The sequence below is a fragment of the Aythya ferina genome (assembly GCF_964211825.1).
Source record: "Aythya ferina genome assembly, chromosome: 5".
Classification (NCBI taxonomy): Eukaryota; Metazoa; Chordata; class Aves; order Anseriformes; family Anatidae; genus Aythya; species Aythya ferina.
The window spans coordinates 62,922,949-62,936,089 of NC_140301.1; the positions used below are offsets into that span (position 1 = coordinate 62,922,949).

The 13,141-nt window shown below is 51.5% G+C and overlaps 1 protein-coding gene across 1 annotated transcript; it reads left to right on the top strand.

Annotated features, from left to right (window-relative positions):
- Window positions 1-1,239: 1,239 nt before the first annotated feature.
- Window positions 1,240-1,877, top strand: RPS29 (ribosomal protein S29). The gene is made up of 3 exons (XM_084521529.1): window positions 1,240-1,423; window positions 1,566-1,665; window positions 1,757-1,877. Exons 1-3 carry the CDS (start codon window positions 1,362-1,364, stop codon window positions 1,763-1,765), a joined length of 171 nt encoding a protein of 56 aa, XP_084377655.1. The 5' UTR covers window positions 1,240-1,361; the 3' UTR covers window positions 1,766-1,877.
- The last annotated feature ends 11,264 nt before the right edge of the window (window positions 1,878-13,141 follow it).

The following is a 13,141-nucleotide window of genomic DNA, read 5'->3' on the forward strand; positions in this document are numbered from 1 at the left end:
GTGATGGGACGTGGATAGAGCAGGGGACATAGCAGGTATGAAGGGATACAGGGGACTAAGAACATGGCAGGTGTGAGGGCACATGGGGGAGCTGGGCGGTGTGAGGGGACACGGGTGAGATGGGGGGCATGGAGGGTGTGAGGGGACTTGGGTGGTACAGGGGACATGGTGGGAACTGGGGATGTCAGGGGACGTGGGGGAGCTGGGTTCATAGTGTGTGTGAAGGGACACGGATGGAACAGGGGACATGGCAGGTGTGAGGGGACAAGGATGAGCTGGTTTCATAGTGGGTGTGAGGGGACTTTGATGGGGCTGGGGACATGGCAAGTGTGAGGGGACACAGAGGGAGCTGGGGGCATGGTGTGAGGGGACATGGAGGGAACTGAGGACATGCTGGGTGTAAGGGCAGATGGGGACATTAGGTGCAAGGGGACATTAAGGACCTGAGGACACGGGTGTGGGGTGCCATGCCCCATAGATTTCTGCCCTGCAGTGACAGCAGAGACATCACCCAGTGACAGTTATCTGTCCCTTTATGAAGGGACAGATAACTTAATCCGGGCTTCGTCCCCCAAACTATGGTCTGGGGGTGTGCGGAGGGACTCGAGTGCCCACAAAAATCACTCAGCCGCCTGCCACCTTCACTCTGGTGGCGGCTCCGGCTCCCTAAACAACAGGAGACTCGCGATGAAGAATTTTTTTCCCTCAGATTTCCACAATCCGGCACCCGCAGGAGGCGCTGCGGAGCGGGCGGCGGCGCTGCCATATCCGCGCCCCGCCAGCAGGAGGCGGTGTGGGTACCGCGGCTCGGGGGGCTCCCGGCAGCTTTTTGGGGGCTCCTGGGGCAAAATAGTGCTAGGGGGGGGCAGCAAAAGGAGCCCGCGTCTCTCTGTGTTGCCCAGGCTACGCTGCAGTGGCTATTCACAGGCGCGATCCCGCTACTGACCGGCACGGGAGTTTTGACCTGCTCCGTTTCCGACCTGGGCCGGTTCACCCCTCCTTAGGCAACCTGGTGTGCCCCGGCTCCCCGGGGCTCACCATATTGATGCCGGCCTTAGCGCGGACGCCCGCTCGGCATAGCGCACTGCAGCCCAGAACTCCTGGGCTCAAGCGATCCGGCGGGCTCAGCCTCCCGAGCAGCTGGGACTACAGGCGTGCGCCACCGCGCCCGGCCACCGCTGCCCCGCGCCAGCGCTACTCCACTCCTCCTGCCGCTGACGTCACGGCCGCCGCCATTTCGTGAGGGCGGGAGCTGAGGGGAGGGGAGGGGAGAGGTGCACGCCGGGAGGCGGCGCGGGGTTGATTAAGGCAGGCGCCCGCCGCCATCTTCCTCTCGGTCAGGCGGCGGCGCGGCGGGCAGCATGGGGCACCAGCAGCTCTACTGGAGCCACCCCAGGAAGTTCGGGCAGGGCTCGCGGTCCTGGTTAGAGCGCTTCCATGGGGGGTTGGGGGCTTCGGGCTCATCTATCCGCCCCCCTTCATCCCTTTATACCCCCCCCCTCCGTCGCCATTACGCGCCCTGACCGCTCCCCCCCCCCCTCTCCCTCTCTGTTTTCTCCTCACAGCCGCGTGTGCTCCAACCGCCACGGCCTGATCCGTAAGTACGGGCTGAACATGTGCCGGCAGTGCTTCCGACAGTACGCCAAGGACATCGGCTTCATCAAGGTAAGCGCTGGGGCTGGGCGGACAGGGGAACGTGGTTTTCTTTTTTTTTTTTTTTTTGCTTATTCCTCACGTCTTTCTCGTCCTCTCGCAGCTGGATTGAGCGCTGGGAGAATGAGGCTGTCGACGGATGCTCCTGCGGCCTTACCCGGGCCTCCCTGATCCACCTGCAGCATCTCAGCGCGGCTTTGCTCAATAAATGGTTTCCCCGCCAATCTGATGTGTGTGTAGCTGCTTTCTGGGGCAGTTCTCGTGCCTCATGTTCTGTTACCGGGTCTCTTCTGTAGGAGTGGGTACTGTAATGGGAACAGGCCTGTATGGTCCTGTGCTGGTGTCCTGACTTTACCCCCACAAAGCCATGCGGTCTCAAGAGTGCTGATGCTCCTGCCTCTGAGCCCTGAGGCAGCAGCCTGCCTGCTCTTAGCTGCTTAGTGACTCCCTCTGCCATTTTACTCCTAAATCTATGGGCTTTTTAGGTAGTGCACCACTGGTCTGGGCTGGTATGTTTGTCCTCTTACATGTAATATGAATCCTAACATTTCCCCTGTCTAGCTAATTTGGAGGTGGAGTGCTGAACTTTAGTCATGCAAATACTACTGATTGTGCTTAAAAACTTACTATCCCTTACTTATGGTTCATACGTAATGATTGGTGAGGGTAGAATGTTAAAAGTGTTGGGGCTGTCCTACCCAGGCTGTTTTTTTTTTTTTTTTCCCAACTGTTGCTCCTGAAGTTACTTCACAGGAGATCACTGACGAGTGAAGTGGAGGGATACCTGAAACGGCAAATGATGCCTTCCTTCTGGGTGCTCTGAATTCAGTTTGGGAATCCTTTCTCTTTTCAGTCTAGTGACTATTAAATGACACAGAACACAGTGGGGCAGGGTTTGGGGGGGGGGAGTGGGAACAAATTCTGTTGCTGGTGGCTGGAGTATTTATTCCATGTGTTAAAGCCTCACTCCTGAGGTGAATAGGGCAGTGTACCTGGATCCTCATCTTCTGTGAGTACCTCTCAGAGCTGAAGCGTGGCTGCATCCTGTCACAGCTCCTCTCCAGGTGTCTGCAGTGATGGAAGCACGGAGGAATCTGATAGATGCCATGGGCATGAGCTCAGCACGGACCTGTCAAGCAAACAGGCGTGCCTGGGGTCACAGCTGGTGGCCTCTGGTGAGCTGTAATGTCAAATGTTCCTTGAGGAAGCTGCGCAGGGATCTGAGGTGTGTTTACAGCAAAAGCCAAAGGGCTGTGGGGGTAATGCTGCAGGCTGGTGGCAGCAGCATGAAGCTCATCTTTTTTTTCCACAACTGGCCTGTTAAACTGGCACAGCAGCACGTGCTGCAATGGTTGGTTGGTGCCAGTGGTTTAGGAATTACCTGAAACTAGTTTGAAATTTGCTTCACTACTTGGTAAGTAATGCTGAACGTGAGCTAAAGTAACTGTGGGTTAGCACATTTGTTCCCCAAAAAGAAGGTATTGCTATTATCTGAAGAGCTGCTATGTTAGCTTCATCGCAAGGGGACTAAACCTGCAGTGAACTACCGGGGAGGAATGGATACACCTGGGATGCTAACCAAGATCAATTAATAGTTAAAGCCTGCTACAAAAATTGAAAGGTAGCTGTAACAAGAAGCTGGGAAGGGCTGGGGGGACGAGGGGAGCCCTGAGAGTGGTCAAAGTGGAGGCCCGGAGAGGGGGGAGCCTTGAGGCAGTGTGGGGCAAGAAGGGCACCGAAACAGGAGCGAGCTGTAGCTGAAAACTTCCCAGTGTAAAACTCAGTTTGTATGCTAAAAAAAGTTCATCTGGTGATTGATTTTCCAGTTTCAGCTAAGACACAGGTGAATCCTACGGGGTGTGTTTGTTTGGCTTCAACATCACTGATAATCAGGAACCACTAATTGCCTTTCTAGCCAATTACTGAATTTCTTATGTAAAGGGGACTCATTGGAAGGCCCAGTTAAATGTTATTTTAATTAATGCTACAATCTTAGATTTGTTCTGTTTCAAGAAAGCAAGAAAATGGCCAGCTTTTCTGTGACCGGCCTCTGCTCTTGGGCCCCCAGCACAGAGCTGGGAGCTGCGGTGTAAAAGCTGCTTTCTCAGCAGCTTTCTTTGGGTTGACACGGTCTGTCTGGAGCAGTTACCAACTTGGCTACATCCTGGGGCACAAAACCCTCTGCGTGATGATGGAGCACCAAAACTCTGCCAAGGAATGATGTTAAGGAAAATTTACTGACACTGCTGGTGGCTGGGGCTGCATATCCAGACACACCTCTTCTTACCATGAAAGATGCTTCTTGTTTTTATTCCGTCATCTTGTCATACACACCTGACCATAGTGTAAAATTTCAGATGCCCTTGGACACCTCCTTTCTCTGCCTTGTGTGGGTGCCGGGGCACAGCACTGAATTACACTGGGGCTCCGGGTCTGGCAGCCCAGTGCCCGAGCTGCTGGGCTAGCTGCATGATGGAAACTTGTAATAAAAAAAGCTCTGTACCAAATAGCTAAGGAATCCCATCGAAAAGCAGATTCCTACGTGAAAACAAAAGTGAAAGATGTTTTTGAATTACTTTGCACACATTAAAACACCTAAATTGTCACTTGGTAATTCTATAAGCGCCTTAAATGGCCCTGCCTTTTTCCTGTTCTGCTGCTCCCATCTTTTAAGTCTAGTGGGAAAGTGGCGTAGTAGAAATTGCAACACCTCTTTACCTTACTCCTGCCTTAGCCAGGTATTTATTGCCCAATATACAGAGAATGCTAGGTGCCAAAACCTTGAATTTCCTGAGCTCATTGTGAAAATTGCATTTTTTTTTTCTTCCTAAAGCTGACAGTTACAGGCTCTGAAGGTGCACAGATGTGAAGCTCAAATTTATTTGGAAGCAAAATGATTTATAAAGAGCTGCCGATTCCCCTAAAGAACAGGCAAAATCAAAGTACTCTTCAAGGACTGCTTTAATAGCAAACAACTAATACATGTTTTTCTGTGGGGAAATAATGTTGCCTATTTGAAGCCACGCAGGAGATACTGATACCTTTGCTTTGAAAGAGATGAACCTCTAATTGCTGAAATAGAGTTTATGTGGGGTTTGGAGTGTAGGAAGAAACACTAAATTGCGCTGGATTATGCACCAGATAAAATCTGTGATTATCAGAGGCTCCGAGAGGAATTTGCAAAGGTTTAGGTAGAACACCATCTTTTGAACTTGCCCTGAGGCTAGAAAAAAATGAATCTGCTTGGGTAGGAGGCAGTGCAATGCCTTCAGGCTGCCCGCAGCAGCGCAGGTGCTGTGGATGCCTGTGTGCCTCGATGCCCTCCTGCACAGCTTCCCAGCCTGTGTGCAGAGCTGGTCTTCAACCAACTGATCAGTTTTATGGTGGTGGGAGGATGTGGGACCAGGCTGAGGTGTTTTTTGGGCTGTTGTCCCGTTTGCAGCATCTCGGGATGAGTGCCAGGCCTGGCAAGGGGCTCCCTGTCGCATCGGCTGGATCTGGCTCCTCACCCTGTGGGGTGTGTGGAGGTCTGGGGGATGCTCTGGTGTCAGCAGAGGCCACCAGAGAGCTGCAGAGATCCCTGACCTGAGAATTCTGTGGCATTTTCACTGTTAATAGAGTGATGGCTTTCCTATTAGACACAGCTGATCCTTCCTCTTCTGCTGGTGCTTAAAGATGCACTTGTGTGGTGGGAAGAACACCAGGTGCACCCTGCTGGGATGGGACAGCAGCTTGCCCAGGGCTGTAGGTGTTCCAAAAAGCGCCATTCCTGAATTTCTGGGGGAGCAGGCTCCACCTGGAGCAGTTTGTTCCAGCACATGTGAGCTGCAGGTGATGCTCGGAGCGGAGTGTGCTGAGCCACTGCCCCCACAGGCAGGGGGAAAAGGGCCGGGGAATTTTGGGGAGTTTTACGAAGAAAACGGGGTGTTTGGCTGAGGTCATGTCGAGCAGGCTCAGGGTGGGAGCTGCTGCTCCAAATGTGTGTTTAATGCAGTACTCAGCACTGTGGGGTCCTGGGTCCCACCTGGTCCAGCAGGAGCTGACCGCCACGAGCAGGACACCCAACAGCAGGGTCCTGCCCCCTGCCCTGTCCATCCACCAGACCAGGAGGGACCTGGGGGTCTGCGGCCCCACACACCAGGGTTAGAGTGGGCACTGCAGTGAGCACTGAGCACAGCACAGCTGTTTGTGCCTGGGTGCAGAAGCTAGATGGCACAGTCAGCCCGCGGTATCGCTGCTGCGGCAGCTTTGCACAGCCTGGCTGCCAAGGGGGGGCCAGAAACTCTTCTTTTCTCACTGTGACATCAAAAATGAGTTTTCAAATCTTGTCTTTTTCTCCTTTTTTCTCTCTCTCTCTCCTTTTTATTTTATTTATTTATTTATTTATTTATTTTTTGTTCCTTACGTTTTTGTCTGCAGCCAGCTGACCCGGTTTCCAGGATGGCCCTGATCTCACTGATACCTGGCAGGATCACTTCACAAAACCAAAACAAATGCAGGTGCTTCACTGCCAGCCTCGTGTTCTGGTCCTGCACTTGCTGTCATTTTGGAGAGGAAGGTTAAAAACCTACCCAAAGCAAGAACCCCCCTTTATCCCCAGTCAGGTCATCACTGTCTTTCTCCTGAGCTAGCGTGTCACTACATGAAGTTGTGCAGAGGGGTGCCTGCTGGGCTGGCACTACCCTGGAATCTGGGATCATTTAATCATAAATACATTTTTGTAAAGTCTCAGCTCCCACCTGTGTGTCAATTCATGTGCTTAAGTGCTCGGCTGTTGCTCTTCTGCATGCTCTCTGCTTGGGGGCGAGCATCGCTTCTACACCAGCGCTCAGCCCTAGCCCCAGCAGATATGGGTAAAATGCACAGATTTCCCACCCTGACTTCTGCAGATGGCCAACACCAAGCAGGCTGACCCTGCAGGCACACTCCACAATGACACTCAGCTATTGTGGGCCCTTATTTTGCAGATTTTGGCTCCTCTGCTGCCCCATCCCAGCTCCTGGAGGAGCCCCTGGCCGTGGGGTGCAGCACCCCACCACGTCCCTGCTCTGAGCACTTCATGGCACGGTGAGACAAACGCCTGGAAAAGGCCAGCCAGATGGGATCTGGCTCACGGCACGGCGAGCAGAAGTGCTTCTAAATAAAACGTTCTCAAAGACCGGCATTAGGCATCAGTGGCTCTCTAATTCACGCCGCTTGTGGGGAGTGTGTGTTCGTCGCAGACAATGTTTATTTATGGCATGTAAAATCTATTTCAATCAAATAATTTCCATAACTGAATATTTATGCCAACATCCACTGAATGCTCCTTGACTAAACTGAAAACTATTTATTCAGTTATAAATGTTTACTTGTTTAGTGTTAAAACTGCTTTAAACAAACTTAAAAATCAAATTGACATCTTCCCCGCCAGCAGGATTTTCCCTGTGTTCCAGACGTTGGCTGGCTGAGCACTGTGTTTTATTATTGTAATTTCAGTTCAAATAGCCTCTGTATATTTATGTCCTCTAATGGCACTGACTATTGGAGTGCCAAGTCCAAATGCAACGGAGCTGCTGCCGCTGTTCCCAAATATTTTTGTTGTTTTGAGGCCGGGTCAGGTAGAATAGCACTTTGCTGCCCCAAATGCTCAGCATTGTCTTAAATAACATTGTGCTGAGTTAACTCTGTGTCTCACTGCCTTGTTGTTTTAAAGCCCAGGAGACTTTTAAATGGGGTGAGTCCCCAAGCATGAGAGGTTGGAAGAGGTATTTGGGTCTCGAGGGATTGTGGGTGCTCTGCATGGGGCTGTGTTGGTGGCTTGGGGAGCAGAGGGTTTTGGAGACCCTAAAGGGAAACCTGCCTGCAGGGCTGGTGGCACCAGGGTGGGCAGCACGTGGTGCCACCTGTCCCAGGGTGACAGTTAATGGAAGAACTGCCAAAAATCGCAGAGCACTGCCATGTGCTCATGGCGTTTGTGCCCCCACCTATGATTTTCCAGCCAGAGCTGTGCCCCCAGGGATAGTGGCAGTGGCCATCAGCTGCCACTACCCTACTGAAGTGTCCTGCCTGTCCCACCCCAGCCAGGTCCCAAGGATGCGACCACCAAACCCAGCTATTCATGGTGCTGAGCAGGGCTGAGCAATGTGGTTATTCACAGCTTACAAAATGAATTTTTCCTTATCTCGCATCCCGCAAGAGGCTGAAGCTGCCCGTGCTCTCCCTCTGCAGCACTGGCTGCCTGGCAGGAGGCGGTGGCGATCCTGTGTGGGTACAAAAATGTAGCCAAAGTCCTGCCTCCTGGCCAGGTTTGTGCTTTGCAGTAAGGGTTTTGCTTATTCAGTGCCTCTGTGCTGCACTCTGTCCTGTGCTTCTCCATCATCCTCCTGTGCCGGTAATACCCGTCTGCAGAGCTGGGACTTCGTGTAGGAAATGTGTGAATTTTAACTAGGATTTCACACGCACTGCAGAAATCCCCTCCTAACCAAACACCTGGGATCCTACCGTGTCTGCGGTGCCTTCTGATGGCTTAATTATTTCTTGCTTTTCTGCTAACTCCAGTGCAACAACGAAAATTGTGATCCTGCTCGGAGCAGCGGGTGAAACCCAGCCCCTGCCTGGGGCACAGCTTCACTCAGGGCAGCTCCTTGCTCCGCTGATTTCCTTGAGGATCTGGGAACACAGACAAAAATCCTTTTGTGCACGTGCAGGCACTGTTTATCCCTGCTTTGGTTGTGTATACCCTGGGCAAGCACTACACGAACCCCAGCAAATAGATGGTCTGTGGCTTGGAAGAGCAGAAAATCCCCTGGAGTTATACCCTGAGTTTACAGCACCTTGTCTGCAGCACTGCTGCACTCGCATCAGCTGTAAAACTTGGTTATGTTTCCCCTGCTCTCTCCCAGTGCTTGATGTAAGGGTGGTGGCACAAAATCAATGCCCAGCTCCGTGCTCTGAAGCATCCATCCCAGCTGCAGGGCTCGGGGCTGTGCTGTGCTTGTAGGATTTGGGCCACCTCCCATGTCTTGTCCTTCCCAAAACTCCGTGGGACAAAGAGGTTCCCACAGATGTGGGTGTTTTTGGGCACAGATGTGTGGGTCTGACTGTGCATCACTTATAGAGCTCATGATGGGTTTTGTGGGGATATGGGATTTGCACATTTCCGTGTTTTTGGGGAGCATTTGGTTTGGACTTGAATGACCACAAGCACATGATGTTTTTTTGCCCTATGTGAGGTGAGACATGAAGTTATAGCTAATTAATACAACTTATAATAAAAGTTTATTAATACTATTAAAAAATCCGTTGCAAGTAGCAGGAAGGGAGGTCATATTTTAGGATCACACATCCAGAAACACATCCCCCTTGAAGGCAACTGCAGGAGAATCCCATTGGCATGGGGCTTTGTGGCTTACCAAGCCCCCTTGCTGTGGGGCTGCAGGAGGAAATCAGGGTTTGCCCTAATGTCCTAATGCTTGCCCTCTGTATCAGTCCTCCTGTGACACAAACCCGACCTTCTCTGGCTTGAGGACAGATCGAGGACAGGGCTGAAACCTCCGTTTCTGGGATAAGGAGGGGAGAACTGACAAATCACCCTTGTATCTTTTATTACGGAGCAGTGTCATTTTATATTACCCCTGCCAGCACTGTGGGTCAGAATACACAGCAAAAAGATGAGTTCTCTTCCACTTGCAGGTTTCCACCCTAAAGGCTGTCCCCTCTGCTGCTGGCTGAGAGTCCCGTGGGTGACGGAAGTGAGGAGGGGACCCCAACACCCGTGCACCAGGCTGGGGTGAAGGAAAAGAGAATATAAGAAAAAATACAGAAGGAAATGTTATTTCCCCAGTGCTTTCCTCCCAGAGGGGTGAGAGTTACTCCAGGGTTGTGTGGGTGGAACCAGGCAGGGCTTTGAGCATCCAGGCACCATAAACCAGAGGGATGTCGTGCTCTGAAATAAGGCCGTGAGCTGTGACACCTGCCTTTGGGTGACCTGAACTGCCTGCTGCCTAAAGCTGCAACCCTTTGGACACAGATAAGTGTGTGTGTGCCCTCACATGTGTGTGTGTGCCCCTCCAGGGGCTGATGGCTGAGGCTGGGGGTGCCAGGACCAGCAACAGAGTAGAGAAATGCATGGGCTCTGCCGCGCTCACTCCCAGCCCCGGCAGCAGCAATAGAGCTGTTCACAGGCCTGCTGTCTGCGGGAGGCAACTTTTAATTACTCTAAAATAAGCACACGTTCCTGGCTTTTTGGCTTCGGTGGGTGAATTTATTTTCCGCAGGGGGATGGAGCGGACCCAGTAAATAACTGCCCGCAGCTGCAGCAGGAAAGGTCTCGGCGCATCTAGAGGGCTGGGTATAGATTGATTTATGGTTTTAACAAGCATGGCTGGGTAGAGAATCATGCCGATATGGTTTCAAAGTCGTGAAGAGATATTAATCAAAATTAAGGCTGCTCTAAGAAGGTATCCGAGCCAGCAGCCTGGCTCTGGCTAATTGATGGCCCAGCTCGGGCTGTCCCTGCAGAGACAGCCGAAGGACAGCTCTGGTGGGGGGCTCGGCATCTCCCGGCACACGGGGAGCCAAGGAGGGAACAAAGGGTGTAATGAGGAGTATTACGAGTCAGTTAGGGGGATGGTGGACTTGTCCCCATTGATTATGCCACATGTGAAGGGAGGAAATGATGAATGGAAACGTGAAGGAGAAGCAGCGGTGGCATTTCTAGAGCTGCAGCGTGAAACCTCACGTTGCCAAAGGTCAGGGTTGCTCAGACAGGTAGTGAGCGCCAGTCCCCAAAAGAGTTTATTTTTTTTGGCAAAAATCTACCAAGAATTTTCAAACCCTGCTTTTCACTGGTCTGCACAAGGGGATTGTGTTGTAATGTGAAGATTGGGCTTAAAGCCTTTCTTTTAGGGAAAATTGTGTCTGGACTTCTCTGCCTTGCCTCCAGCCAGGATGCACACCACGCTTTGCCCACTGAGCTCTGACTTTACCTTGCCCTTGGTCTTTGTGACACAAGGTGGCCCTGGACACGTCCATATTATCCAGGCTGTACTCACACAAAGCAGCGGAGCCAAGGTAACCTCTTTCTATGTCCTGAGCTCTTGCAGAGGTCCAAGTGTGCCAGGAGGTCTTGTTGCAAATCTCCACATCCTTTGGACCCACTGACAGCAGATGGGTATGGATTAGCTGAGCTCCTTGTGAGGCTTCTCAGTGAAGCCTCTGAATTTCTCCAGGCACGCTCAGGCATTAGCAGTTTGCATTGTCTCAGGCTTTGAAGAGTTGTGCAGGAGATCCCATGGGATTAGCTGCAGACATCTGGGGATTTAAGAAGTTTCCAAAGGGTATAGAGGCTTGATTGCTCATCCAAGCCAAGTAAAGCCCCTGATAATAAAAGTTATTTGCACTTTGTAGTTCAAATGATGGCTGCCTGGGGCTCTAGCCTCCTTCACATAATGAGTTTTGCCATTAAATTAAATCTTAGCTGCATTGAAGCCACTCGTTTCCTGCTGGGAATTTGGCCAGCCACCCATTTCCTTCTTCAAGGAGGACACAGCCTCCATACCCAGCTGGGCCTGAAGATTTTGGTGTCCTTTCTTTGGGGCAAAGTGCCAGCGATTCTGGCAGGTCTCCTACCCAAACCTGACCCCATGTCCTGCATAAGGCAGGCTCAGGCTCAGGGCTCTGTTGGCAGAGCAAGATGTCCCTTCTTGCAGGAATGCTTGTCCTGGGCTCTGCTCCCACCAGGTTTTTGCCAGGGACACTTCTTTGGATCTGTGGGATGAATGGGGAGTGTTCAGGGTTGGGGGTCAGTCCCTGATAGCCTGATGCTGTTGCACATTCCAGAAGGACGCAGCTCTGCTCAGTGGGTCTGATGCTTTTGCTTCTCAGAAGCAGTGCTCTCACTGACTTTGGAATGATTTCCCCCTCTTCCCTTCCTCTTCAATCACAGCTCAGGCGTAACTCAACAAGATAGATAGTTACGGTCGTGAACATGAGAGAAGAGCAGCTCCTCCGTGTGCCTCTGCCCTGTCCCCTGCAGCTCAGCTTCCATCGGGGTGTCCACCCTCCAGGCAGACAATGCCACATCAGCATTTCACTGCAAGAAAGCTTCTCCAACTCTGTCCCCATCAAAGCCCACAGCAGCTTGATGCAGTGAATTTGTCAGCAGTCCCCAGGAGAGCTGCAGTGCCCGTCCTCATCCTCCTTTAGCCTCGTGCCACTGCTCTGTGCTGAGGACGAGCTCACTGCTGAAGGGCCAGCGCAGCAGGTGGCTGCCTGCCACCATCAAAGTGGCAGTTTTGGGACAAAACTCAATTTAAAGCATCCTCAACTTCCCTGAGCAAAGGCACAATGGTAGCCACCTCGGGATCCATCCAACAGCAAGGATGCATCGGGGTGAGCCACCATTTGCTGTGGTTCCATTGATTTCTGGTTGCAAAGAACCATGTGTCGAGGTACAACCATGTGCTGTAGTATGGAAGATGATTGATGCCCCTCATTCTCATGCCCCCCTTACTCCCAAAGGAGTTACCCACCTCCCAATGGCACCCGATGCTCTTCTTGTTAGAAAAAATTACAAGGATCAGAGCCAGCTGCTCGGTTAATGCTAAAATCAGAGGGAAAGGAGACCGGACACTTTGTTCCTCGCTGACCTTGAAAACCAAGCTGGCGAATGCAACCTTTCATTTCTTACTGCTCCGGGATTAGTGGGATGAGGTCAGCCTGTAGCACTAATTCACTTTGCTCTTAACTCATTTCATTACATTACAGGAGAGCATCGCACTCAGCAAGTGTAATCTTCTATGCTATTCTCCTCTTGTCTTTGCTTTTGTCATAAATTAAATAAGCTACTGACATTTTCCAACTATAAAGATTGATTTTTTTTTTTAGAACTGTACTGGGGCAAGTGATGATAATTTATACATCTTAAAGTTGTCCACTTAGTTGTCTCTCCATCTAGTTATTCTGTCAGCCGCTGAGCTGGCTGCCTTTTCCTTTACCCATGCGCTCAGGGGCAGGCTCTCTCCCACTGGAGAAGAAGCACTGAGTCTTCAGATTTCCTGCAGTGACGAGCACGGACAGACCTGAGGTGGGCACTTGGCTCCTGTGAACTCCAAAATGAGAGCTCAGGCTGATAGGATTTGCTGTCCCCTCCAGGGGGATGTCAAAATGTGATGCTAGGGCATGACTGTGTGCCTGGGTTATCACATCCCCACTGCGAGCAAAGAGAACACAACATAGATCCTTGGCCAAAATGCAGGGTCCAAAATAACCCATGCTGAGCAGAAGCCATCTCCCAGTCTAGACATCGAAGTCTAGAAGTTGACTGTCCTGGCAGTATTTGAAGCCCAATGATAATCCAAGAGGACATGGCTGAGACTTGAAGCTTGGCTCTTGGCTGTTGATTTTGAACATGAGGTGTTGAAAGTTGTTGTTTGTTGTGAACTACAGGCTCCAGGATCCACATGGCATCTGACATGCCTGTGAGCTGCTCCCAGGACAAAACGTT

Excerpts from the sequence above, each read along its gene's own strand:
- RPS29 (XM_084521529.1), top strand. The coding sequence starts at position 1,362 with ATGGGGCACCAGCAGCTCTACTGGAGCCACCCCAGGAAGTTCGGGCAG. Across the intron at positions 1,424-1,565 it reads GGGCAGGGCTCGCGGTCCTG|CCGCGTGTGCTCCAACCGCC; the intron begins GTTAGAGCGCTT and ends TTCTCCTCACAG.